The sequence below is a fragment of the Bactrocera neohumeralis genome, chromosome 6 (assembly GCF_024586455.1).
Source record: "Bactrocera neohumeralis isolate Rockhampton chromosome 6, APGP_CSIRO_Bneo_wtdbg2-racon-allhic-juicebox.fasta_v2, whole genome shotgun sequence".
NCBI classification, from domain to species: domain Eukaryota; kingdom Metazoa; phylum Arthropoda; class Insecta; order Diptera; family Tephritidae; genus Bactrocera; species Bactrocera neohumeralis.
This window is the reverse complement of record NC_065923.1, coordinates 4694330-4720753: the sequence shown is the minus strand read 5'-3', so window position 1 is coordinate 4720753 and position 26424 is coordinate 4694330. Positions and strand designations below refer to the sequence as shown.

Here is a 26424-nt window from a genome sequence, read left to right as displayed (position 1 = left end):
GAATATTTTTTTTGCATGTGCCAAGAAAACCATTTTCCCTTTTTCCTTTGTCCAATGCCTAGTTTATGGTCTTAATTTAACACGTAGTTTTTCTTTTTTACTTCTTATGATTCCTGTACTGTAAGAACATCGGCTGTCAATGCGACGGCTCCCTTTATCATTTTATTATTTGTGTTTTTTCTATTTTGATTAAATAATTAATTGAATTTGTGATATTTTCAGAACATTCTATTCAAATCAGATGGAGCATAATTTATGAGGGGCGAATTTTTGTAATTTCTGTAATTTTTACATTCGATTTTTTAGTGCAGAAAACTTCAAAGCGTTATCCATAACTCATGTTTTCATAACTCCCATTTTACTCCACCCATCCTTTTGATATTTAGTACATAATTTCCGGGTTGTCGCTGGATATCTGATTATCTATTTTAAAATTTGTGAAGAATTCTTATTTTGCAGATTTTTCCATTAAAGTGTTCTAAGAAATGAAGGTCACCTTATACCTACCTTTTTCCTAGACACGTTCGAATGTTTGGTGCTTTTGCGATATTTTTTTATGATATTATAAAAAACTGGGGTTTTGTTTGAATATTTCCACATATTTCTCTCAGTGCATCTGCAGATATTCTGACATTGCAGCCACAACGAGCGCGGCTAAGTGGCGTCGCTGGTTTCACAGTCAGTCACTTTCAGTTTTACTGCTGACTTCTGAGCATGAAAATGTGTTTTGCGCGATCGCCTTGGCGCTAGAATTCCGTTCTTTTGAAAAGAAAGAAAGAAACCAAATCGTTGCCGATCACAACAAAACATTGTGTGTAGATGAATGCATGTGTATATGTGGCGTAACTGAAAAAACATAACATAATACAATTTAAATAAAAGCGGCTGTTAATGACAAACAAATGAAATTAAAAGCAACAACAAAGCGACACAAGAACTTAATATATATATTATTGTTAAAAGTGGTTTTTTGAAATAGTCTGTGATACTGAAAATATAACAAAAAAAAAATTAATTAAGAAGAACGAGTTTGAGAGTAAGTTGGGTAGTTTGTTGGAAAATAATAATGGATATAAAAATTATATTTAAAAAAAAACTTTAAAATGCTTTCATTATGTTTATACAAATATTTTATGTATATATGTATTTATGTGTCTATTTATTAAATTTGTTTAAAAATTAAAAAAAAAAAAGATATTGTTTGCACAGCTTTTGGTAAGCTTAAAATCGACTCCGTTAGCACGCCTGCACGAAAGACTTTGTAAAATATTAATTTAAAATAAAAGGAAAATTAAAAAGTTAATTTTAATTAAAAAGTGCAAATATGTATCCCCTAGATATACCAGCTGTTATATGTATGTATGTATATATAACATTATACATATATACTCAGAAAAATAATTAATATACATAAATCGTACACTTTTCCTACCAAAAAAAACATGCAACTAACAGTGTATTAACGGTTAAAAACAAAAGTTTGCCAACAATTATTTGCCTTAGTTAGCAAAAGCAAAAACAAACACACATTGCTCAGCAAAAATTATTACGCGCTTCAACGCTTCAGTGCACAGCGTTCGAACTGGCTTCGGACTATTTATAAATGTTTCACTTTGTTTTTGTTATTTTTTCTAAATTGTTAACACTTAAAAACGCAAAATATTAACTAAAAATTATGAAATTGTCTGTGTGTGTTTTAAAATATTGAAATGCTACAATTTGTATATACATATGTACCTTGTTTATAACATTCGAAATGTGTTGTTTATGGCTGATAACGCTCGCTCATATGTACAATATATAGTATGTATGTAATGTATACATACTGTACATACCATATGTATAGTTATGTATGTGTGACTGGGTGTTGATCTAGTATTTCAAGTTCGCAAAAAGATTTTTGAAATGTTCTCCCGCAAGCTGCTTGGTTCTTCAGCTGGCTGAAGGTATTAGCGCTCAAAATTGCTATTTGGCTTCCTTACCACACATACACACATATTCACTTTTAATTCTGTGTCTCTCTTTGTTTCGTTAGCCCTCAAAGTTGCTTCTCTTTGTTGATTGTTCCGTATGTAGATATTGGTGTGTTTAATCATGTCTTCAATAATCAGTCAGTTGAACAATGAACTTCGTATTTGTGTTCTCTGTTGCTGCTTTGCATTGCTCGTTTTTTTATCAACAACAGCTGTTGGCGGTTGATAAAGAAGCAAAAACAAAAACGCTGCATTGAGTCATATGTGTGTATAGCATATACACTTCATCGGTGCAGTGCATTTGCAAGCGAGTGCTTGAATTGTGTGGCATACTCATGTTGCATTTGCCACAGTTTCTTTTACTTTAATATAGTATTATCTGCCTGTAGTAGTAGTATGACCATGTGTGCTTTATTTCTGTTTTCATCGATTTTTTACTTGTCTGTAGAGTAATTGAAATTTAGTTGGTTTGCTTTTTCTCTGTGAGGTCTCAACTTCAACAATGATATTTGTAGGTGTGGTAGATATATATCAGCACCATGCTTCGTAAAATATTAATATTCATTCTGATATTTTAACTCCGAATTTTTACTTGTATAGGTACTTTTATTCGTACCACAGTACAATTCGTAGACTTATTTATCAGGTCAAGTGTCTTTTATCACAGGGTCTATCAGTCAGGTCTGTGTAACCGGAATTAATTTGGAATTGAACCACACCAAGAGTCCGGTAACATTATTCTAATTATTGGGGGATGGTTCTCTGCCTCTATAACCACAAACTTGATAATTTGCCACGAATTTTGTAACATTCAGAAGAAAAAGGGACCCTATAAAGTAAATATGTATATATGTATGTATGTATGTTGGGTTGGGTATGCTTTATCAGTTCGTATACCTACATATTTAGCACAACAATGGTACGCTCGCTTTCGCTCTGGAAATTTCGATGAGAAAGATGCACCTTGCTCTAGACGATCTCGTTGCAAAAGTCGATGAAATATTGGAAAAGATTAACCTGGACTGTCACATAAGCAGCCATGACATCGCTAAGGAACTTAACATTCATCATCAAATGGTTTTGAATAATTTAAAATAGGCTGGCTACAAAAAGAAGCTCGATGTTTGGATACTCTGTGAAAAAATTAATAGACCGAATTAACATCTTCGATTCTTTGGCTGCTCCAGCCTGGTCGAACGATTGATTCTACATTTTACTGTCAACACTCATCTGTTGTTGAAGCAAGCAATCGAATAAAAACAGCCAGAACTGATCAACAAAAGGGCTTCCTCTTCCATCAGGACAACGCTAGGCCAAAACTGTGAGAGTTTGGCTGGGAAGTTTTGATGCATCGGGCTACCATTTGTTTCGGTCAATTCGACAAAACTTAGTACGTGGAATTCTTTTTATATTCTTAAGTAAGAGTGCACAAATGGTAGAAGTCGGACAACAACCACGCCTACTTCCCATATAGCACAATTGTAAATTCCATTAAATATGGTCCCAAATAATCTCGCACTGCAAGTATGTAAAGTGATTAATGGGCTTTTGTAGACCGAGTTAATCAGTCATTTACCGCCTTGTTGTTAAGCGCTCTTTTACGTTTTCCTCTTACTCCTCCTCAAACTGTTCATCGCGAGCAGTGAACCACTTGTTAACTATTCCACATTTATTATCAATGAAAATATAATTGTCTACAAGTATAGGTGTTAATTTTTTAAGTGCACATTCGTGTGTATGTGTGCGTCTTAACAAATATACCGATCTGCTTATGTACATAACTGTATAGATAAATATTTATAACACTTCTGGCCGGTTTAAAATGGACAAATAATCAAGTGGTTTGGCGGTTGAACATACACATATACATACATGCATATATGCACATGTGCGTTGTACGCACTCTCTATAGACATATACTAAGCTTATATGAAATGGTTGGAGTTATGAGTGATAAATCAAATGTGATTTCGACTATAAAAATAGCAGAATTGTTTTTAATATACAAGGTATGTACCAAAGTAAACACGAGTTTTAAAATAAAGCAGAACAAATGGTTTTTTCGACGAAATCAATTTATTTTATTCAAAATAGTCTCCTTCTGCTTGAATACAGCTTTTTGCACTGTCCAAAAGCATGTCGAACGATTGTTTTAGCTCATTGGCCGGTATGACCGCCAGTATGCAGATGCAAGCCTTTTGAATGGACTCTACGTCTGCATAACGCTTTCCTTTCATGGGCAAATGCATTTTTCCGAAAAGGAAAAAGCCGCACGGTGCCATATCAGGAGAATACGGAGAGTGGTTAATGGTTAAAGTGTGATTTTTGGTCAAATAATCGGTCACAAGCGTCGATCGATGAGACGGATTCTGAGCAATTTTTGGTCGTCAGTCAATTTGTGCGGAACAAATCGTTCACACACCTTTCGTAAGCCCAAATGTTCTGTCAAAATGCGATAAATCAATGTTTTGGAGATGTTCAATTCCCATTTCATGAATTTCAATGACGATTGCGGCTGATTTTTGATGAATTCACGCACAGTTTCGATGGAATTTTGATTGGCTTACATGTTGATCGTCATTTCTGTCCTCACGACCAGTCTGAGCTATATTTTATTGCTTATATGAGTATCTACCTAAGCCGTAAAAACATTTTTCAAATTTGCTTTCACTTGTTGAATGCCAATTATTTAGAGCTTTACAAAAATGCAAAACAAAATTTTTTTATAAATTATTAGCTAATTTAAAGCGTTCAGTGAATTCTTATTAATCACTAGATGACAAGAATAAAGTTTTGAAAAAGTTGTTGGATTTTTAATCAAAAATATTTATTTCTATTTTTTCTTTTATTATAAGGTTAGTATTTTGATTTGCATATACATATGTTATAAAGCAATTATGCTATATTCTGTTTTTTTGTAAGCTTTTGGAAACCAGAAGAATGTTCGTATGGCTAAATGGCCCTATATTCAGAATATGACAAAAAATACTTTTCTTGTGATATGACCGCTTTGATCTGTTTTAATATTTGATATATACATATATATTAGAGCGGGCCGACTTTTTCTATAAAAGCGAGTATGCGGAATATGTTTTACAACTTTGCTTAAGAGACCATGGGTCTAAAACCGCTTCGAGTCGGTGATTTTTAAGGCAAAAGTATAAATACTCTGAATTGTCGCTTGTATGGGATGTATAAATATGTTATCGCTGTATGATCCGACCGATTTCTCAAAATGATCAATAGTATATCAAAATGCACCTGCGTATTAAATTAAATTTCATTGGGATATCTCAAAAGCTGACGAAGAAATGTTTATAATCACTGAAAAAATTGGCCTTCAAAATTATTGCCTCGAAATCGGTTTCATACCGTTTTTGGGTTTGTCTACTATTCCAATAGTATGATTTAATTTTGTGTTTGTATTTTCCAAGTTTTTTGGGACTCAATTGATCTATATTACAACATACTGAATTGAAACGTATATATAGTACTGTAGTACTTACATATGTAGTTGAGGTAGCAGTTATAAAATCAATTGTCTAGACGCGTGTAACGATAATCAAATTTGTCGCTTGCTTCATAAATCGAGCTGAATGCTATAAAATATAAATATAAAATAAATTGCAGTGATATTAGTGCGCTTAGATTTATTGCGTGTAATTTTTCTTTATCAACTGAAGTGCTTCGTAACAAATGTATACTTCAGACACACACTCAACTGAAAATACAATGTATTTGCTTTTGTTTTTGTGTGTATTTAACATTGATAAGGTAAGTGCATGAACCGATAATAACAATTATTTGGCTGATTGAATGCATTAAATCATAGAGAAAGTATAAAAGCAAAGATACTCTTATTCATTAAATGAAATTGTATTTTTGGGATTCACATCAACAGTTTGGAATGAGACTTTTTATTGGTGGTTTGTTATGAGATTAAAGGTCAAGTCATAAATATTAAAATGATGGACATATAATTTGTGTATATGTACATATGTATACGCAATGGTGAAATGAGTACTGGTGAAGAACTGAGTTGAAGTCATAATATAACGTAATTGAGTCATATACCACTAAGTATGAGTGAGTATGGTGTGTTTCCAGTAAAAGCGGGTTCACAAAAAAATATGTGGTTTAATGCGAAAGTAGAAACGGTTCCATATACATACGTATAGCATAAATATAAATGAAATTATTAGATAACAGTAACGCTATACTATGCTCTGATTTATGGGAAATACGCGATAACACAGTGTTTATGAAAAGCAATGGATCGACGAGGAAAAGTGTTGGATGAACTAAAAAATCAGTGTTACATAATTTTAGTTGAAGCTTAAAACGGTACCTGATTACTTTGTATCACTAAATAACACTCGATTTCCAGAATGACCCAAACTCAAAAAACGTATTTAACTTGAGAAACGCTCCGAAGCATATACATATGTACACATGTGAATTCTTTTTAATGTCGCTTTGGGAAATTATTTTCATACAATCTCATCATGAAAACCCCGGCTTAGTCGATTTAGACATGCCCGTCTATCTGTCTCTCAATTTTTGAGATATCGGCCCGTAATTTTGACCACGACTTTTAATCTCTAAGAATCATTTGTCTGAAAAATCTATATCGGACCACTATAGCATATACTTAGCTGTTAGACAAAACGATCGGAATCAAGTACATGTATGGAGAACTTTTTCATTTGATGAGGTATCTTCACCAAATTTGGCTTTGGTAATTGTCTAAAGCAACAGTGCAATCTTCGAAGAATTTGTTCAATCGAGCCTTTATTGCAAATAGTTGGCACACAAGCTGACCAACTTCGTGTAGGAATCTCTTGTATTTGTGAACGATATTATTAAAGTTTCGGTGCAAACGAAGTTAGCGTTTTTTCTTGTTTTCATAACCGATGCTTATTGTTCCAGCGTTATTAGCAGCGTACTATGTAATGAGGCCGTTCGTGATTCTACCCTTACAGCTCGTTTTGCTTTCTAATCAGCAGCAAATAAAATATTGTAATTCGATATAAAAATGAGGAAAATAATGAAATGAATTTATTCTCGATATCCCTCTATACCGCGGATTATTCGAGATGTTGTTGTTGTTGTTGTATGTGCTTTGAACAAAAATGATTTATACATATTTTTAAGCACTTAGCTTTAAGACCGCCCACTGTAGCACGATTGAAGTAAAAATTTATAACTCATAAAAGTCACCATTTTGTAGATTCTTGTAATTAATATTAATTGCACTTGACAATAATAAAAAATAACAATTATCATAAAATTTTTTGTACTATAATTGAAACCTGTTAATGCATGGAAATATTTCCAATTTTTTTATGCAAATTTAAAATTGCACCTACCAGCACACACGCCGTCGCTCATACAGTTATTTATTGTTATGCTCATATTTTTCCGTTTCATGTACATACATACACACATATGTGCATATGTATGTGTGCATGTATAGGTGTGCTATTTATTTATTTGCTCTGGTCAAATGATTGGAAATGTTATGTTTGTTGTTATTGTATGCGACTGCGGTGACGAACAGCAATTTCACACGCAATTAAACCGATCAACAGCTGGTCGTCAAGCCGCCCGTAAATCAATGAGTTATAAGCGATGGCAAATTTAAATTCAATTCGCTTCGTCTACATAACGGTGCATACAAGGCGCAGATTATGACTCTGTATACCATATACTATATTGGTAGTTGTATCGCATAATTGTTGATTTCAGTGCACGAGCTCGCTTGGTGGTCGTTTGTTCGCTAAACCTTTTGCAATATTTCCAAGCGCCTTTTACAACCCATTTTTGTTATTTTCAATCATTTTTATTGTAGGCTTCTAATACATATAGTTTTTAGAAATATCTTGCTGTCCTTAGATATCTTTATATTTGCATGATGTCGGGCATATGGTGAATAGATCACGTCATGTTGTCTTTTGTTATCTTCAGTTTAATCTTTCAAAAGGAATTCTGGCTGTTTTCGTATTGCTCACGCCTTTTATTATTTCATACATAAAATTTTACAACAAATAAGAATTTTCAATATTCAATACATATTTCTCAATTAACACAAAAAGAAAATGATAGCATTCTACTGCATATTGGGTCTCGTATTCCCCGTGTAGGCGGTAATTTTGAAAGAACTGCTTGGCAGGCACGTGCAGGTCTTATTGATTTGTGCATCCATGCTGAGCGCGTTCTGTAATGAGAGTCACTTAAATTAAAATATTATATCCAAATACTTCATCAGTATTGTAAACTCCGCCACTTAATAATATATTGAATATAAAGTCAGTGAGGAAGAAAAATTATTTTCAGTACTATTGGGAAACGAAAGCCTTTATTTTGGTAAATGGGAATGGATTTCTCTTAGAGTTTTTAGAACAGAGTTGTTACATTTCATAGACTACCATTTGTTATGAGTTGAGTTTCGACATCTGGATTATTGCTTGAGCTATCTATTACAAAGTGCCATTCAAAAAGAAATTCTATGGATTGAAGATATGGTTTTAATGCGATGTTAAGAATATATCAATTTAGTGTCATGCTAATAATACGAGAGTTGTCTTTCGTATTTTGAGTAAAGAGAACAAAAGCGAAAAGGGATTAATCATCGAAAATCGATTTATTATTTTTCAAAATGCATGCGTTTGAACCAAGTGTCGAAGACTTTTGCCACTCTGAATGAGGTTTCTCCAAAACATGCGTTCTGAATGCATCAACCGCCTCTTTAGTGTGCTCGTATGTCAAACCTTCTTAGGGTTTGTCCGGAAAGTAGTAGGACAGAGTCGATTTAAAAAAATGTTTAACCAATCGTTCCAATTTTTTAAAAACTTTCAAAATATGTTCCTTCAGCGTATATGCAGCGCTGCCAGCGCCATGTCCAAGCATTGAAAGCGCCACGGAAGGCATTATCTGGAATAGTCTTGAGAGCCGAAGGGCATGTTGCTTGGATCCCCTCTGTCGTCTCAAAATGCTTGCCTTTCATCGGCATTTTCAAACGAGGATACTCAAAATTCATGACTCTTCCCCTCTGATTACGTTATTCAAAAATTAGGGGTCACTTTCACACGTGTTCAAATTTTCTTGGCACTCTTCCACTCGCCGCAAATTTCTGGTTGTCAGTGAGCACTTTTGGCACCATCTTCGCGCACACCCAGCGCATAGTCAAGTGCTCCTTCACAATATCATGAACCACAGATTTTGATAAATTTAACATCTGGACAATTAAACGAGTACTTAGCCGACGGTCTGAGTTTAAGACTTTGCGCACACGAGTCACATTTTCGGTTTGTCGAAGTCGCAGGTCTCCCAGCACGGTCTTCATCAGCGACCTCTTCCCTGCCCTCCAAAAAGACCTGGTGCCAACGAAACGCACCACTTCTTGCTAAAGCAACATCTGGGTAAGCCTGCTTGATCATATTAAACTCGCAGATTTACCGCCTTTCAAACAGAATTTAATCGCGTGCTTCTGCTCTAACGAACGTTGCCTTTACGGCTTGCACTCACAGAAACACGTCGCCCGAAAATATTTGTCCTGACTCTTCAGGTGCTCGGAGATAATTGACTAGCCGCTCGTTCGTTAGGTAAGAACGCCCTCTACCGAATTCAGTCGGTGCGCGCACGCACCGAAGTAGAGTCACAGCGGAGGGAAATCAGTCCTATTACTTTCCGGACAAACCCTGTATAAAACTAAAAATGTCATATTTACGATATATCTGAGAATTGACAGATTGCAACACTAATACCGTCATTAAGAGGGTGGATGTGAAGCCAATGATCCTATTAATTTTTGATCAGATAATTTTGATAGTTTATACGATTAGTTCCTTCAATCTGCTTGGAGTTGCAGCAACCCTTAATTAATTACAAAACTACCCATACTTTTCGCACCTTCAGGGCTAATTCTGAAATTTCAATTGGTTAAAGAGGTTCAGCAAGTTTCATGGCAGATGTATGGATGGACGGACCAACAAATCTTTATCTGCACTAATTTCAGATTTCACAAGAAACCGTTAGGGGACAATATTTTTTTGTCACTGCAACATGATAGTTTTAAAAGGAGAATAAGTACTCTCACCATATCTGGATTCTCCAGATAGTAACACCTCTCCGCCTTCAAGAAGCTCGCCAGCGCTTCGTTAAGCGCCGTCTTGTACTTTTTACCGAAATATTCGTCGACTCTGTATAAAAAATAGCCAGAAACGCATGAGCAACATTATTTGTTCTTAAACAAGTTCAACACTCACTCGTCCAACTCGTTTGAACCACGTCGCGATGACCTTCTCTGCTCGGCATAGTTTGTTTCCTCGGCGAGAAGACAACGCTCCAACTCAACACGCATTGCAAACGCTTCCAAAAGTGAGATGGGCTCCACGGTGGGTAGCGTGCAGGGCAATGGATCACAACCGAATACCAGACGAAAGGACGCTTCATTGAAGTCCTGCTCACAGTCAATTGTACTCTGTATGGCACCTGGGCAGTACTGATCTTTAACCAAATTTTCCAACTGCAATTTCCGCATGCGACATTTGAACTCCACCTCGGCTGCAAAACAAACACCAAAGATACGTACCAGCACACATACAGATGTGGAAATATGTTTGTGGACTAATTAACCACAGCACCCACACACTCATGTATCAGTCTATGTAGTAGCAACTTACGTGATGGCGTCTCCTCCTTCGGCGGTTGCGGCTTCGGCCTGCATGGCAGTGGGGGCTTGGGTGGCGGACATGTTGCTGTTGTGGCCGTTGTTGTTTGCGTTGGGTCCTGCGGTTTGCCGCAATGTGGGCAACAGCAACAACACGATGCAGTTGAAGCTTTGCTTAGATTGTTGCAAGAATCTTGTACCAGGGATGCAGCCGAATGGCCACAGCTGTTGCGAGACATCCCGTATGCAGACTAAGTTTAAGGAAGGGTTCATTGCTTTGTCAAGATTGCTGCTCATATTTGCAAAGCGTGTTTTTTTGTTGTTTCTAGCTCACCTGTGGCGTTGATGATAGCATGCCTGCGCCGGTGTCCAAGTCGTTCGAGCATATTTTCGGCATTGTGCTCGCGTTGAAACGTGTCGGCGATGAGGAGGCTGAGTTTGATAGCTGTGTGCGTGTACGGTATTAAAGCGGATTGATAATCAAGTGTACTGATTATGCGTTGTGACACGCACTCACCTTGCGGGTCGGGCAGCCGCAGTTGTCGTAGCTCGCACGTACGGCCGCCGCCGCCGCTGATGTGGAGGGTTCACAGCTGTTTCGTAGTGATGCTGACTTTTGCTGTCGGAACTGTGGAAGAGAAGGTGGCAAATTTAAATACATGTATATGTATGTATGCCGTAAGGTGTACTGGTGCGTACACATACATCACGTACCTGGGGTCTGCAATCAAATCCTCGCTGACTGCTGTTGCTTCGGAAACTCCGACTTGAGCTTCCTGTATTGAAGTAATTCTAGTGCAATATTAAAACGGTATATTTAATCGGCTTTTGCAGCTGTGTTCACTAAGTTCTACACTTACTTCCACCATTCTACTTGGAATTTAGAATTTTGTTTGAATTTTCGCCTTTTATTCCACAAAAATTTCATTAAACTATTGTTGTTTTACTTATTTACATAATTATGTATATGTCAAACATGTTTTGGAAAGTGTTTATTTAATTTGCATTTTCGAAATTTTTTGAAAAGTGTTGAGAACTGTATAAAAAATTTGAATTTGTGAGAAGTTTTTGTCTTCAAGTTATGTGATTTGAATGAAGAATTTTGAGGAGTATCGAGGAGTTTGCGGAACCGCAGCTAACCGTAGAACTGACGAGCTGGCAAAGAAGAGCACCCTAGCTCCCTAAAAATAGAATGGCAATGGGCTTCGGTTTCTTCGTGTGTTTTACTACTGTATAGTTGGCCTTCGCGGGAGCTTGATTAGCGCTGGGATATCATCGGTTCTTTCGCTCTCCAAATCTTTTGGGCCAAAGCTTGATTGTAAGAGATCCAGTGATATTTTAGTTCGCAGAAAGGCTAGCCCCTCCTTAGCTGTGGGTGCTTTAATAGGTCGCTACCGTATCGGCGTCCATCGGTTCTTTCGCTGTCTAAAAATTCTTTTGGTCCAAGGTCGATAGTAAGAGATCCCGTAAGATTTTTGCTCTCAAAAAAGTTAGCCTCTCCCTAGTTAAGGGTGCTCTAACAGGTCGCTGCCGTTTCGGAGTCCAAACTGTAAGGTTGAAAATCTTATCGTATGACAGTCGCAGAGGTGGTAACAGCCTAACACCTGTTTCTTGATTATCCCACCCCTGTGAGATCTATACTTCAATTTTAGAAAGTTCACATTTTCAGTTATTCCACTGAGCTGGTGGGTTAAGCAGATTTGCTTTGGTCTTAAGGCGTTTTGTCGACTTTTAAGATTGGATACAATAATTCTATTTTATTTATTTATGTAAATAAGTTTACATATTCATAAATTGAGCATCTATTACATTTCTTATCGGTTCTCTGTGTCATTCTTCGAACATATGAGCTCATTCTCTTGGCTTGGTTGTGCCTGTGAAGGCCTTTATGGAGATTGGTATGCCCGGCAAATCGGTACTTGTGCTTTCCATTGTCATACTCATTAGTGGTTGTTCCTGCGAAAAAAAGAGCTTAAATATATTTAAGTCAATATTTTATCATTTCTTTACCGCCTGTGGGGATAGGAACGTGAAACCCTTTTCTGCTTTGAAGAGCTTCTCCAATGCCGCATTCAGATCGGTGTCGAATTTGCGTTTGAAGCATTTTTCAATTAGCGTACAACTAGCGTGATAGATATTAAATATTGTTTAAATTAATGAACTAAGCATGACAAACGCACTCATCACTCGGTGGCGGCGGTGCATGTGTCTCCTCTTCCTCTGGGTGGTCCCTGGCATATGTTAAGTCCTCCAACTTCTTTATCTGGCAACGCTCGTAATTGACTCTTATAAAGAACGCCTCGAGCAGCGTGATCGGCTCAATGCGCGGCAAGCAGTCGGGCAAGCGTTGCTCGCCGAAGAATATATTAAAAGCGAGCGCATTGAAATCAACCGAACCATCGATTGTCGACTGTATGGCGCCCGGACAAGTTTGATCCCTGACCAGTTGTTCCCATTGCTCGCGGCGTTTAATGCAAATGAAATCGTCCTCCACTGCAAATAAACTTGTTTAGCGTGTAATTGTGGTTAATGTAATGCAATCAGCGAATAATTACTGCGTCGTGGTATTTTAAAAAGTGGCAAGTCACCGCATAATTTCTAGAAAAAAGAGTGTGCAGAAATTTAAAAATTAAATTGTACCGACATGCTGGCAACTCCATCAAACAAAGCACCCGTTCACCTTAGCTATATCCGGGTGTAATGGCTTGCAGCGCGGTGGCGGCGGATAAGTCTTCTCGTTAGTTTCACAACCCTCACAGGGAATATTCTTCATTTTATTGGGACATTCATCGGTGGTCTATGAATACAAAAATGATAATAAAACCAGAAAAATGAATGTAAGCTTTTTAAATGTAGAAACAATTTTTTTACCTCCGCCGTGTGGCATATGAGTGAATCATCAATATCCTAAAAATAAAAAAAATTGAACTTTCTAATAAAATTACTCAATAAATTGAAAATACCGTTGGACATGATGGCGGTGTCCAAGCTTCTCGCATCTGGGTAATTTATATGGTTAGAAGGGGAAATTATTTCATGATTTTTTTATATTGAAAATCTTTATCTTACATACCGTTGGCAGCGCGGAGTGATTTAGTGTGGAATCTTGCATGAAAGACGACGGCATGCGGCCCGGTGGCGTAATCCATTTCGTGGCCATCATTTGCGGCTGTCTCTAGGCGATCAGTAATATTTAATACACAATGAAATATTCAGCATATCTGTTCCTAGCTGTCTCCGATTCGCCAAGCTTTGCAGAGTAGTGAATCGAACATACTATAACGCGCAAAGATAGCGATTAGACAAATGGCGAATCGAGGACAGCTTAGAGCTTGTAGTGCTATTTAGATTACAGTTTGCAGTATTGTTTTAAATTACCGTTACATTGAAGGGTTGTCCTGCCAGGCCCATGTAGGGTGTGCTGTTCATTCGCTGGAAGATTTAGAAGGGTATTTGTGGGAGCATTTGTATTTGAAATTAAGTCCAAAATTAAAACACTCACATTTGTTGGTGAATAGTGGCTGCGTCGCGGGGATTCGTACAGCACTTTAGATGTATCTTGTGAGTACTATAAAGACGCATGAATTGAGTCACACCTACATATTAATTAAGCCACAACAAATGCCGAAGATACATACCCTAGTCGATGTCGATGGCCTGGTGGACTGCCTCATTGGTGATGGCTGCGGTATCGGCGGCGACCACATTGACATTGTCGGATCCCTGGTTGTCTAAAGAAATATTATGTATTGCAGAAATGGCGTCAGTAAGTGTTTTATTAGTAATATATGTGGTTACCTGGTGGCGTGACGGTATGCTGGGGTACTCATCATAAGACTGAAATTTATAAATATAAATATGAGAAAAATTCGCAGTTTTCTATAAGTTAAATTCTATGAATCATTTACCGAACGACATCGTGTTGACTGTGAATATGGGCTACTCGTAACACCGGTATTATGCTGTATATGGAAAAAGGTAAAAAAAGTTACGATTCGAATTTTTGAAATTTTCACGTTCCTATAAGTCCCATTAGAGATTTATGAAGAGTTTTGTCGCGCTAACAATCTTCAAGATCGTGAAAAATTCAGAGGAGATATTGAGGTATTGAGCTCACCCCTGGCGGACAGAATGACGAAAAATTCTGTATCCGCGATGATTGCTCTGTCTGTCTGTTGAAAGAGTCGGGACAAGGACAAGGTGTTGGCGGCGGACACGAGTAATTGTTTGGTGAACCAGCGCGCAAGCGAGCTGTTTGCCGCTGCGTTGGACGCGGTGGCTCCGGCTGCAGTTCATCGAAAACTATATTTGGATCCACCGATTCACAAAATTTTTTCAATTCATCCTCTTCGCCGTTCAAATGATCATAACCAGCGCGCAGCTGAAATTCAAATGGTTTTAATTATTTTAATTATATTCACGAAATTTTACTTTAAGAAAAGTAGAGAATTTTATAATTTTAAGTATAAAAAATACCCTCAACAGCTTCCCACGCTGCGAAGGCAAATCAACCATGCTCAAACTTCGAGTAAGGCCCTGATTCATGCTTTGCTCGGAACTCTAATAAAGCAAAAATATTTTGCATTTAATATCATATTTGCATGCATATTTTTTCTTTTTACCGAGTTTGGTTTTTCTAGTGTCATTGGTTGAGTTCTCGTCATCGCCATTTGCTGTAAGCCTGTGACGGTTGGTTTTCCCGGCCTCTGGTTCGGTGTGACTGAATACTGTCAAAGACGTTGGAAAAAAATATTTATCGCTCCACTCATACTCCAAATTCAAATTTCAACCTTGTCAAGTTGTTGTGGTTGTTGTTGATGTTGTGTACCAACGTTCATATTGTACGTGTTCAGATCTAAAGCCTGTAATTCTCGTTGCTGCGGAGTACGTCGCATGCGCCTTCGTTGTTTGTGGTTTCACTAGCACTCTTTGAAAACAATTCTAGCCGAGGATTTTATAAAAACGTGTTATTTTATAAATGCCCTTAAATCAATCTAAAACTGAAGTTTCGAAGCCGGTGTGGGTGGAAATGTGATAAAATGTTCGATTATAAAAATATATAAAAGTTTTCGAAAGGCGTTTATATTTTGTGAAAATAACGTTTATTTAAAAAAAAAATTGAAATGTAAATTTCACTGTCAGTGTATATTTTTTACTATTGCAACTTCTCTTTCGTGTAATATTTCTACAAATTGTTGGGTTCGTACGGGATTTAAATAATGTAAATTGGTTTGAAATAGCTTGAGAAAGTTTACGTTCTAGTCCAGAATGTGAATCGTGGTTTGAAGAGAGATAGACGTAATTTAAGTTGGATTGCCAGGTAAAGGTCACTCATTACTTAGATATCGTCCAGTACATTTCTATGATTTAATCCTTGGTTATTGATTTCGAGATGTCATGGAGCTTAGGTCAATTGATATGTCTCTATACCTCAAACACAGAAACCAAAACAAATATTATATATGATTTCATTCATTTAAACTTTGTACTGGCTTGGAAAAAAAACAAAACTTCTTTCAAAATTCTTATTTCTTCGCTCTGTACTTGACAAATATGTATAAGAAAGTCATATGGTTCCAGACGATCGGTCAAGCCCTTTCTGAACATTTTCCTTACCTACTCTCAAAACAGCTTTTCGAGAAAAGCATTCTAAGTAAAGTTTGCACTTAGTTAAAAAATTCTTACCAATACGCTCATATCTTCAAAACTATTTTCCAGTTAAGCTTCAGATCTTTTAAGAATATTTTAGAATATATTTACATTCGAGATACATATTAAAAAAATAGCACCTGAATGAAAGATATCAATAGAATTTGAGTATCCTTCAGTACAAATTACTTTAATATCTGCGACTAGCTATTGTATTCCTCAGTAGGTTGTCATAGAATTAAGCTAGCAGTTTGCCATATATACCATGGCGATGTTTTCTATAATTGGAAGCCATAGAAGCTGCTGATATATCGGTCGATGGCTACCAAGATCGTGTGATATCATACCGTTATACTATGTTGGGACTGACATTGAAAATATTTTGAAAACACATTTGTATGTTGTGGAATCTAAGTCGTTCGGACCGACAATGTGTGTTTTCGATGAGTTTTCACTGACAACTATCAATAGCGGCATTCTTTTGCTCTTGCAAGATTGCATGATGACACAAAATGCAAAAATCCTATACCGAAATATGCAAGGCCAAGAGAGCACCCATTGCAGAATCTGGCACGAAAATAAACATGGGTTCTTGTCTGACATATTTTACAGCCATTGCAAATAATTGTCTGCGTGTGTTTGTTGTTGTGCCGTTGCAACAAGAGGAAAATCCTGCGATTTCTGCACCGTGCAAGGTTTTGCAAAAGCAAGAGAATCCCGCTAATATGCTTTGTATATGGAATGTAAACAAAGAGAATCCCGTCTTCCAAAAACCAGTTTTTCCCACGAACACATGTTTTCGTTGCCGGTCCGAATATAGTATTAAACTTTTTTCTGCGGGGATATGTAAAGTTTAAGGTCAATACCGCTTCGATTCAGGCCTTGTTGACAAACATTACGCGTGTCATTCGCCAGTTACCAGTCGAAATGCTGGAACAAGTCATCAAAAATTTAACTCAACGGATGCACCATCTAAGACGTAGCCGTGACCAACATTTGTAAGAGATAATCTTCAAAAAATAATTCCCAAAGAATGTTCTTTCGAATGATAATAAACATTCCCCATTGAACTTGAAGTTTCTGTGTGTCACTCTTTACAAATCCCAAAGTCGATTTTACCCTGGAATTGCATCACAATCCCCATTATACCCGTGACAGTCATGTAGTAACAATACCATAGTAAAGATATCATGGTATTCTGTTTACTACGTTGTTATAGCACTTATAACTACTTATGCAACGTTTGACCGTGTCAGTCTCTTACAATTTCCCCACGTCTAAAAAATGAAATGATGTACACATTGTTTTCGCTGTCATCAAAGGTCTTTTCAAATGTAATTTAATTCATTCTGCAAGAAATACGAGAAAATTTATCGAAAAAAAATTAAAAATTAAAGAAAGGAAATTATAAGTCGTTTAAAACAAAAAAAAAAATATTGTGAATTTAAATGTTGCGCATTAAATAGCATAGCTCTGCTTCCACTTATCAGTGACAACAACATTTGTTTTAAATTTGAGCTCGGTCTGATTAGTGAGAGTTTAAGTAAACGAACTAGCGCACTAGCCAAAGTTATAAGAGTGAGCTTACGCGGCAAACTCAACTCATTCGCCGAAACTCAGTTAGTTTGTGAGCATCGTTTGAGCAACTGTGACCATGGCGAACTTGCGGTGGATTAGAAATCTCGCCATATTCCTCATACTGAGCAATTTTTTGGTGTTCGCGCTGTTGCTGGACTTGCCGGCTTTGCATGGCTACGCGCAACTTGCCGAACGAGTGCGCATCTATGAAACGATGCGCGCCAATATCTTGGAGAAGGAGTCAAATAATCAACTTGGCGGACGCGTGTTGCTCAACGCCAATGAACGCGTCGTCAATGAGTTGATCATGCTGGAGAAGCAGCACGAACTGGAGTTGGGTTTGAAAAACATAAGCCACTTTCAGGTGGCGCAGCATTTTTTCCGCTCATTTGAGAAAATTGGCAATACGACGCTCTTTCGTTACCTTAAAACGATGCCAAAAGGTGGCGTCTTGCATGCGCATGATATGGCGTTGTGTAGCAGTCAGTATCTGCTATCGTTGACCTATCGTGAGCATTTGTGGATTTGTGTTGCAAAGAGTGAGACGCAAGAGTATAAGATGTTACGCTTCTCTTTGCTGCAGCCGCAGAACGAAGAGTCGTGCGACTGGTCATTGCTGAGCGAATTGCGAAAAAGTGTGCTCAGCGATGTTGTCGATAAGAAGTTGCTGGCGCAGTTGACTATGTTTCCGCTAGAGCATTTTCCAAGCGAGGATGGGGTCTGGAAGCGTTTCCGTAGCATATTTCGGCTTGTGGTGGGGCTGCTGACATATGCGCCAGTGTGGGGCGACTACATTTATAAAGCGTTGGAGGAGTTCTATGCAGATGGCGTGCAATATTTGGAAATTCGTTCCGTCTTGCCGATAGTGAGTGTGTTACCGTTAATCGCTTTACTGCTTCTATGTAGCTTTTGTTTTCTCTCATCAGCTGTATGACTTGAGTGGCGGTAACTACACCCTTTTGAATACGACACGTGCAATGCGCGATGCTGATTTGCGATTTCGCGCTTCGTATCCAGACTGGATTGGTTCACGCCTGATTTACGCACCGACAAGAAAAGTGTCCGATGCTCGTTTCGTAGAATATTTGGGCAATGCGTTGCTGCTGAAGGTAGGGAATATACATTTTTAACGCCACATCGCTATTTAAGCGCTTTACTTTGCTTCTCCGTAGTCCCACTTCCCCGATTACTTCGCTGGCTTCGATTTGGTGGGTTGGGAAGATGAGGGTCGCCCCTTACATGACTACACTCGCGAGCTGCTTGCTCTGCAAGACGAAATCAATTTTTATTTTCATGCCGGCGAAACGAATTGGTATGGTACCAACACCGATGAAAATCTGCTCGACGCCGTACTTCTCGGCACGAAACGCATTGGACATGGTTTGGCGCTGCTCAAGCATCCCGAAGTATTGCAATTGGCGCGTTTACGAAACATTGCAATTGAAATAAATCCAATATCCAATCAAGTACTGCAATACATTGGCGATTTGCGCACACATCCCGCCGCTGTGCTCTTTGCCGTTAATTATCCTGTGGTCATTGCCTCAGATGATCCCTCATTTTGGAAAGCCACTCCGCTGACACACGATTTTTATATGGCGTTTATGGTCATCGCGTCGCGAAAAGCAGACCTTGGCCTGTTGAAACAGCTAGCTTCGAACTCGATTACTTACGGTGCCTTCAGTGGCAGTGAGCGCGAGGCAGCTTTCGAAAAATGGTATAAGCGTTGGAACCATTGGATTGACGATATAAATTCGCAATTTTAATGAGTGGATGTATTAGTAAAATTTGTTATGTAAAAATTGAAAAATCGTAAATGTTCGTGGTGACAAAAAATAAAAATGAAGTGGTGAGATTTTGACCGAGCCACTTGGCTCTTTTGGGTCTTATATGCTAAGTGTTGTGTTTTTTCATTCAATAGATATTATATAGCGTAATGCGATGTTTCAATATCTTATAAGGTGATGTGATTTAACATTATGTGATACAAATAACTTGATATGATTAGGATGTGAGAATATGGCGTCACTTAGTATTTTGCTGTTCGTTGTAATGCTGTATATGTTGTTAATCTCATATGTGCCATTACATATTGGCTGTATTTTTTGGTATCTAGTGACTTTTCAATATTTGACGTTAGAAAATACATATAATTATAATTTCTGAATTACCCATATGGTGTGATGGAAATGTGCTATCTATAATGCCTCTGATAATATTTTCCGATTTTTTGATGTGATGTACTTATAAAGACACATTATATAATGATGTGTTATCACATGATGGTATAAAAATTATTGCAAATGGTTTGATGTGATTAAAGATATTGTGGGAAAACTATATTGCTAAATGAAGTCGCATCTTATGATCTAATACTTAACTAAACCATTGATTATGGAATTTATCGAATCAAATTTTAGGAGTTGATATTTTTCTCACGTGTTTATCAGTTCATAGGTGCTATATTTTACAAAGCAATCAAATATTATATGTATATAATTTTATATAATACCAAAATTATTTTGTAGGTATTGTTTTTGTTTTAAAAATAGCCGAAATAAAATATTTTTAGTGATGTGATTAAGTCATAACCGTTTGACCCTCTCTAAAATTGTGTGACTTCCCTAATAGTTACAGTATTGATAAAGCCAAATTGTTGCCAAATCAACTAATTCATCAAAATAAAGCTCATCAATGAAAATTTCTTTCTTGGGGACATTTTTCGTCGAACTTTTGGCTGAAAGGCTTATTAGCCACAATCTAATCTTGTTATATAAGCTTACTTAATACATAAGAAAGTACTTATTACAGCAATGTTTATCTTATCGACAAGTAATATATTCTGCTTTGCCTACCAGTATTTATCATCGACCCTCGAAGTAGTTTTCAAAAGTGTACACACATATATATACACATATATATGTAAACTGGCCGATAAGCCTGCATAAACCTGAACTAAAAAACTACCTAAATTCTTTCATTTATAGATTACCGTCGTACTTCAAACGGACGTCTTAAATTACTAGCGCCCTTGGCGATAACTTCTCAGTACGTGTTCGAAAGACGTGCAACGTGGACGTCAATTACGGGAAGTGCTCCATAAAACAATTGACTGGCCTTGTAGCAGTTTTATTTGAGGCCAGCTGTCGCGATGTTTCGAATTTGTTTGCGCTTAGCGCTTGTCGTGTGTCTCTGTAGCGTCGTTTTGGCGCGCTTCCATACTCGCAGCCAATTGGCCGCCTCGCATATGGCAGCCTATGCTTATAGGCCTGACGGCAATACACGCAATAATCGTCCGACACCAGAGGCTTACAATGCTGAACGCAACACATTCTTCCGCTATGAAGAGTCTAGGGGACTGGGAGCAGAGATTGAGTTGAATGATCGCGAACTGCTTGCCAATCAAGTCATTATGGCAGCCAAGACATACGAGTATGAAGAAGGAATTGTGACGCCACATCTCTTCAAACCCTCCAAACACTTCTTCAGTGTATTGGAGGACATAGCTAAGACACCGCTATTTGGGTACCTGCAGGCGATGCCGAAAGGAGGTGTGCTACATGCACACGATACAGCTTTGTGCAGCACAGATTTTTTGATCACGCTCACGTATCGTGAGAATTTGTGGGCTTGTGAAAGTAGCGGCAGTTTGGAGGTGGTGTCTTTGCGTTTTGCCAAAACTAAGCCGACACTTGCGGTCGACGGTTCGGATTGTGTTTGGACGCTGTTAGCAGAGATACGTGCTAGGCATGGCGCTGCAGCGGTGGACGACTTTTTGCGCGAACATCTCACTCTGTACCCGAAAGAGAAGTTCTTGGACAATAATGAGGCATGGGCGAGTTTTACGGAGATATTTTCCTTGGTGGATAATATGATTACTTATGCCCCGGTTTGGGCGGATTACTACTATAATGCGTTGAAGGAATTTCGTGCGGACGGCGTGCAATACCTGGAATTCCGCAGCACACTGCCACAGGTTTGTGTTTATTTGCAAGATTGTCTCCGATTCGACAGAAGAATAGAATTTTGGTTATTTTTTATGAAAACTTATGATAACCAAGTATTTCTTTGAGTAGTTCGTATTAATTAAAGTAATATATAGCTTATCTATTTCATTAAACTCTGATCTAATAATGCTTTTTACAATGTTTTGTTTAACAGCTTTATGATCTAGATGGCGGAGAATATACTGAACTCGACACAGTGCGCATCTACAAAGAAACGTTGGAAAAATTTATGAAGGAATATCCGGACTTCATCGGCTCGAAAATGATATATGCGCCCATAAGAAATGTAAGTCCCGAAACGGTTGAGCAATATATTCGCATCTGCGTCGAGATCAAGGTAAGACTCTTGGAACCTTTTCACTTTTTATAAATTAAAAAGAAAAAATCTCGTCACTTTTAGGCCACGTATCCCGATTTCGTAGCTGGCTTCGATTTAGTTGGTCAAGAAGAGCTCGGCCGCCCACTAAAAGACTTCATACCGCAATTACTTAGCGTGCCGGCCGATATTGATTTCTACTTCCACGCCGGAGAAACGAACTGGTATGGTTCTGCCGTTGATGAAAACCTAATTGACGCTGTCTTACTGGGTACTAAACGTATTGGACACGGCTTCGCGCTCACCAAACATCCGCTCGTCTTGCAAGCGCTAAAGGAGCGCAACATTCCCGTCGAGATCAACCCCATATCCAATCAAGTCTTGCAACTGGTCAGCGACTATCGCAATCATCCCTGCTCACATTTGTTTTCTGACAACTTTACCGTTGTAATCTCCTCAGATGATCCATCATTTTGGCGTGCCACACCACTCTCGCACGATTTCTATATTGCCTTCCTAGGTATCGCGTCGGCGCATGCTGACATGCGTTTACTAAAGAAATTGGCGATTAACTCGCTGGTGTATAGCGCCTTAAGTGAGCAGCAAAAAGAGGTAGCGCTACAGAAGTGGCAATTGCAATGGGATGAATTCATTGAGAAGATCATCCAGGGCGATACCGATGGCGCTGCTGGTCGGTTGCAGACGAATCGGATCGATTGACTAGCACGGGTGGTGGCGGCGTTCATATTGTTGCCCGCTGTGCGCATGCGTTTGATGGGTCGGCTGTAAGATTTGTCGTATGTTGAGCGGCAAAGAAGAGTGACAGAATGATGAGGAAAGTGAAGCGCATGTGTAGTGGTAACAATAACGTCAGTCGGTTCTTAAACATGTGTGTATATATTCATATACATGTGTATGTTTATTGCAAAGTAATTATTTTTAAGTCATGAAGAGATTCTAAAGCGTTACAAAATTTAGATTTAGCACAAAGGCATTATGTCTGATATCGGGGACTGCTGTTCAAGTTAGTTAGTTTTTTATTTGCATGGAACTCGTGGCCTCGAAGCTTGGAAACATTACAAAAGTTAAAGCGTTGAGTATTAGGGTGACATTCCAATGAAAATAATTATTTCTATATATACTTATATATACTATACGTTATTAGGGAAAGCAGTTAGCTGTAGATAGTCTGTATACACTTAAAATTTTTAATTTGCTAGCGAGCTTTGCATTATTTAAAGATTTTCAACTATGAACAGGGAGTTAAAATTAAGAAAGCGTAAAAGTTAATTGTAAAGTATATTAAGCTAAGCATTTTTATAAGTATTGACATTTTTATTTTCTTGATTAGAAAAATAATATTGTATTATAATTATTTATAAATATTATATATTGACAATGGGTGCCTTTCACAGCATTTCCGCATACATATATATATATTTTTCAATAGTAGAGTTTTTTAAAATAGTGAATAAAAACTCATAAAATTAAAGTTAGATTGCATGGTATATGTACATGTAGTTTAAGACAATCATAGGTTAGGAGTCCGATCCTAACAGGGAACTCACAATCATACATTTAATAAAAATATATTTTAGAATTGAAATTAAACTATTTGTGTTTCTTTCTTTTATTGATTGAAACAAGTCGAGTTTCGAAATCAGTTGGCTTACTCTAATTTTGTGAAGATATCTTATTAAATTAAAAAAGTTTTGTTTACAAGATGCTATAGTGGTCCGATATATACGGACAGATCGACGGATAGGGCTAAATCGACTCATCTCGTCCCGCTGATAATTTATGTAAAGTCTTTTCGTATTTTGTCAATATATGTCGTTGCAGTCATACTATGTCTCCAAAATTAAATTTGGGGAAGTTGAAAGTAGTTACAGCTATTCTAAAATGAGTGAAAATAATGAAGAAATACGCCCATTTTGAAATTTTTGTCTAAAAAAGGAAGAATGCCACGCAAGCCACCAATGAAACTTGTGAAGTTAACGGAGACGATGCTGTATCAGTTCGTGTAGCACAACAATGGTTCGCTCGCTTCCGTTCTGGAAATTTCGATTTACACTCATGAAAGTTTTACCCTGATGTAATAATGTCTCTATCGGAGAAATGGCTAAAAGAGGTCGATAAAATGGTACATATTATATTTGTTTATTTATTTATTAGTATAAACAAAAAAAAAATTAGTTGAAGTTTGATTAGAAATACGAAAAGACTTTTTCGACTACCCAATATATATTTTAGAGGGTTTCCACGTTTCCTTATGGGTATTACAAACATCGTGACAAACTTGATATACCCTGTTCAGGGAAGATTAATTATATTTAAGCAGGAGTTTTAACAAGATCTCAAGGATTGATGGAACATAAGAAACATTCAGAAGGAAGTTGGCATCTGTTGCCAACAATTAATTTTGAAAATAATTTCTAATCTCAGTCCTTTGTTTTGCAATCGTATATAGAATAAAGAATGTGTTCAAACGATGTAATGCAGATTGTTTTCGAGTTATTTATAGGCGGAGTCGGTTAACGCTGTTCTCTATATGTTCGATTAAATTTTGAGTAGTTTCACTCAGTTAGTGAAAGCGACCGCTGTAGATTTCGCAATTAAGAGGTTTTCTCAACTTGCTAGGAATCAATGATGTTCGGAATTTAATACGTTTATCTTGAGACAAAGGAATTCAACTAAGCTAATTGAAACTCTATAAGAAAATAGGGGAAACAAAAAATGTAATACTATATTTAATCTACCACTTCATTCATCGTTTTGAAAAGTGATGCCAATTCGATTAGTCGATATAACTTTTTTAAGAGGAAAAGAGAGGAAACTCTTTTCGTCCACTGAAAGCTTATCTACAGCTGTATATCCGGTAGTGAAACTCTAGTAGTTTTTGTTGTAAATTTGAGACAGAAATTTTCTACGAAAATTTTACAGCAAATATGAGAGGCTAAACTTGTAGTAAATCTAGTTATATTGTATATAGGCATATATAATTGTCACAATGGTAATAGCCGTAAATCAGCCAGTCTTATCTCACATTCAAGGAGTCTACTTTTTATTTCGAAAAGGCCAACAGCTGTTGATAAGCTGATTAGCAAATACTGATTTAGAGATTTAGTGGCGACATATTGGAGGAACTTTGCAGGGGATTATACATATTAAATAGAAAATAACGATTATAAATTTACTATATAAATGTTATCAGCAATTAAGCCTGTAAATGCTTGCAATATTGATTATTTACTTAGCAACGAGCATATTAAGATTGTTTCCACGTGTTTTTTTATATTTTTTTTCTTTTTCCGCCTATTGTAAATTATTTATACAATTTTCAAATATTTCTATGTGTTTAATCGTCAGAAGTAACTATCTTTCGGTTGCTACTTAAGAGGAACCTTGCATCGGCTTCGAAGCAATTTAATTGAATGCATTCGACAACGAAAATCCATAAATTGCAATTTCTGCCCACACGCACAGCAGCACTTAAGCGCTCTGAAGGAATTAGCAGTTTTGCTTTCCTTCCTCAAAATTTTCAACATTGACCTCTCCATCGTTTGGCATGGCCTTTGAGCTGGGAAGTAGTCGAGTCGTTGCGGCCGATTGACCACACAGCTGTGGTGAGTACTTGTCCGACTTATTTACACTTTTTGAACGAGTAGCCGCACTCCTCAGCTGTAGATGTGCATGTGTACCGGTAGGAAAAATCTACAGTTTAAAAATTTTTCTACTTAATATGATTTTACTGATTTTTTCGCTGCTTTCTCACCTTTAGTTGTTGAGGCAATTGACTAAAGTGAGCCAGTTTGTATTTATATAATTATTTGTTCAACTTTTCAATATACCGTAGGCATATTTATTGTAATTGAGAAAGCTGAACTAAAGTCCCGCCGATGGCAAATGTTGTGTTACTGACAGCTTTTCTACCGGTAGGAAAATAAATGGAGCTCGGCCGGATCGAGAGTGCAAATTTCGGCTGGTCTGCGTGCAAGCAAAGAAAAATATTTACTAGTGTGTGTGTGTGTGGGGAAAAGTGTTTGATATGCAAAATGCTGGTATCTTCAGGCGACTATTTTGCCAACACTTAACTGTACATATAATCAACATACACATATATTTATGTATCGCTATCACACATATGGAGGCATTTTCAAGCATTCGACATTGGAAGTCAACGAGACGTCGTGATGGTTCTGCCTTTAAGTCCATATGCCATGTGAACGA

General features: G+C 37.4%; 4 protein-coding genes and 1 long non-coding RNA gene across 6 annotated transcripts in view; 3 read left to right on the top strand and 2 right to left on the bottom strand.

Annotated features, from left to right (window-relative positions):
- The window catches only part of LOC126762465 (uncharacterized), a 290496-nt gene that overhangs the window by 44316 nt on the left and 219756 nt on the right, over positions 1–26424 (top strand). The window lies entirely within an intron of this gene.
- Positions 699–23805, top strand: LOC126762457 (adenosine deaminase 2-like). Of its 2 annotated transcripts, none has more exons than XM_050479206.1 (4): positions 699–1036; positions 20859–21847; positions 22033–22215; positions 22279–23805. In XM_050479206.1, exons 2-4 carry the CDS (start codon positions 21023–21025, stop codon positions 22912–22914), a joined length of 1644 nt encoding a protein of 547 aa, XP_050335163.1. In that variant the 5' UTR covers positions 699–1036; positions 20859–21022; the 3' UTR covers positions 22915–23805. The 2 variants fall into 2 exon arrangements, with proteins under 2 accessions (XP_050335163.1, XP_050335165.1); XM_050479208.1 differs by lacking the exon at positions 699–1036 and adding an exon at positions 5938–6059.
- Positions 7988–11913, bottom strand: LOC126762460 (uncharacterized). Its single transcript, XM_050479211.1, has 8 exons — positions 11505–11913; positions 11359–11436; positions 11162–11272; positions 10979–11089; positions 10658–10895; positions 10241–10538; positions 10072–10174; positions 7988–8190 (listed from the first exon to the last, which is right to left on the bottom strand). The coding sequence occupies exons 1-8, from the start codon at positions 11511–11513 to the stop codon at positions 8083–8085; spliced, it is 1056 nt and encodes a 351-aa protein (XP_050335168.1). The 5' UTR covers positions 11514–11913; the 3' UTR covers positions 7988–8082.
- Positions 12395–15584, bottom strand: LOC126762464 (uncharacterized). The gene is made up of 17 exons (XM_050479216.1): positions 15435–15584; positions 15267–15371; positions 15121–15204; positions 14762–15025; positions 14553–14606; positions 14443–14481; positions 14283–14375; positions 14147–14212; positions 14023–14076; positions 13718–13819; positions 13608–13643; positions 13516–13551; positions 13325–13441; positions 13200–13242; positions 12825–13137; positions 12655–12766; positions 12395–12600 (listed from the first exon to the last, which is right to left on the bottom strand). The coding sequence occupies exons 1-17, from the start codon at positions 15537–15539 to the stop codon at positions 12496–12498; spliced, it is 1728 nt and encodes a 575-aa protein (XP_050335173.1). The 5' UTR covers positions 15540–15584; the 3' UTR covers positions 12395–12495.
- LOC126762458 (adenosine deaminase 2-A-like) lies at positions 17761–19768 on the top strand. The gene is made up of 3 exons (XM_050479209.1): positions 17761–18736; positions 18798–18980; positions 19044–19768. The coding sequence occupies exons 1-3, from the start codon at positions 17948–17950 to the stop codon at positions 19635–19637; spliced, it is 1566 nt and encodes a 521-aa protein (XP_050335166.1). The 5' UTR covers positions 17761–17947; the 3' UTR covers positions 19638–19768.

Coding starts and splice junctions, on each gene's coding strand:
- LOC126762458 (XM_050479209.1), top strand. CDS start 17,948: ATGGCGAACTTGCGGTGGATTAGAAATCTCGCCATATTCCTCATACTG. Junction 18,737..18,797: donor TTCGTTCCGTCTTGCCGATA/GTGAGTGTGTTA, acceptor TTCTCTCATCAG/CTGTATGACTTGAGTGGCGG. Junction 18,981..19,043: donor GCAATGCGTTGCTGCTGAAG/GTAGGGAATATA, acceptor GCTTCTCCGTAG/TCCCACTTCCCCGATTACTT.
- LOC126762464 (XM_050479216.1), bottom strand. CDS start 15,539: ATGCGACGTACTCCGCAGCAACGAGAATTACAGGCTTTAGATCTGAAC. Junction 14,077..14,146: donor GCCACTATTCACCAACAAAT/GTGAGTGTTTTA, acceptor TAAATCTTCCAG/CGAATGAACAGCACACCCTA. Junction 13,243..13,324: donor TACACCCGGATATAGCTAAG/GTGAACGGGTGC, acceptor TCTTTTTTCTAG/AAATTATGCGGTGACTTGCC.
- LOC126762460 (XM_050479211.1), bottom strand. Junction 10,896..10,978: donor TGCTATCATCAACGCCACAG/GTGAGCTAGAAA, acceptor CCTTAAACTTAG/TCTGCATACGGGATGTCTCG. Junction 10,539..10,657: donor GAAGGAGGAGACGCCATCAC/GTAAGTTGCTAC, acceptor TTTGTTTTGCAG/CCGAGGTGGAGTTCAAATGT.
- LOC126762457 (XM_050479206.1), top strand. CDS start 21,023: ATGTTTCGAATTTGTTTGCGCTTAGCGCTTGTCGTGTGTCTCTGTAGC. Junction 21,848..22,032: donor TCCGCAGCACACTGCCACAG/GTTTGTGTTTAT, acceptor TTTGTTTAACAG/CTTTATGATCTAGATGGCGG. Junction 22,216..22,278: donor GCATCTGCGTCGAGATCAAG/GTAAGACTCTTG, acceptor CGTCACTTTTAG/GCCACGTATCCCGATTTCGT.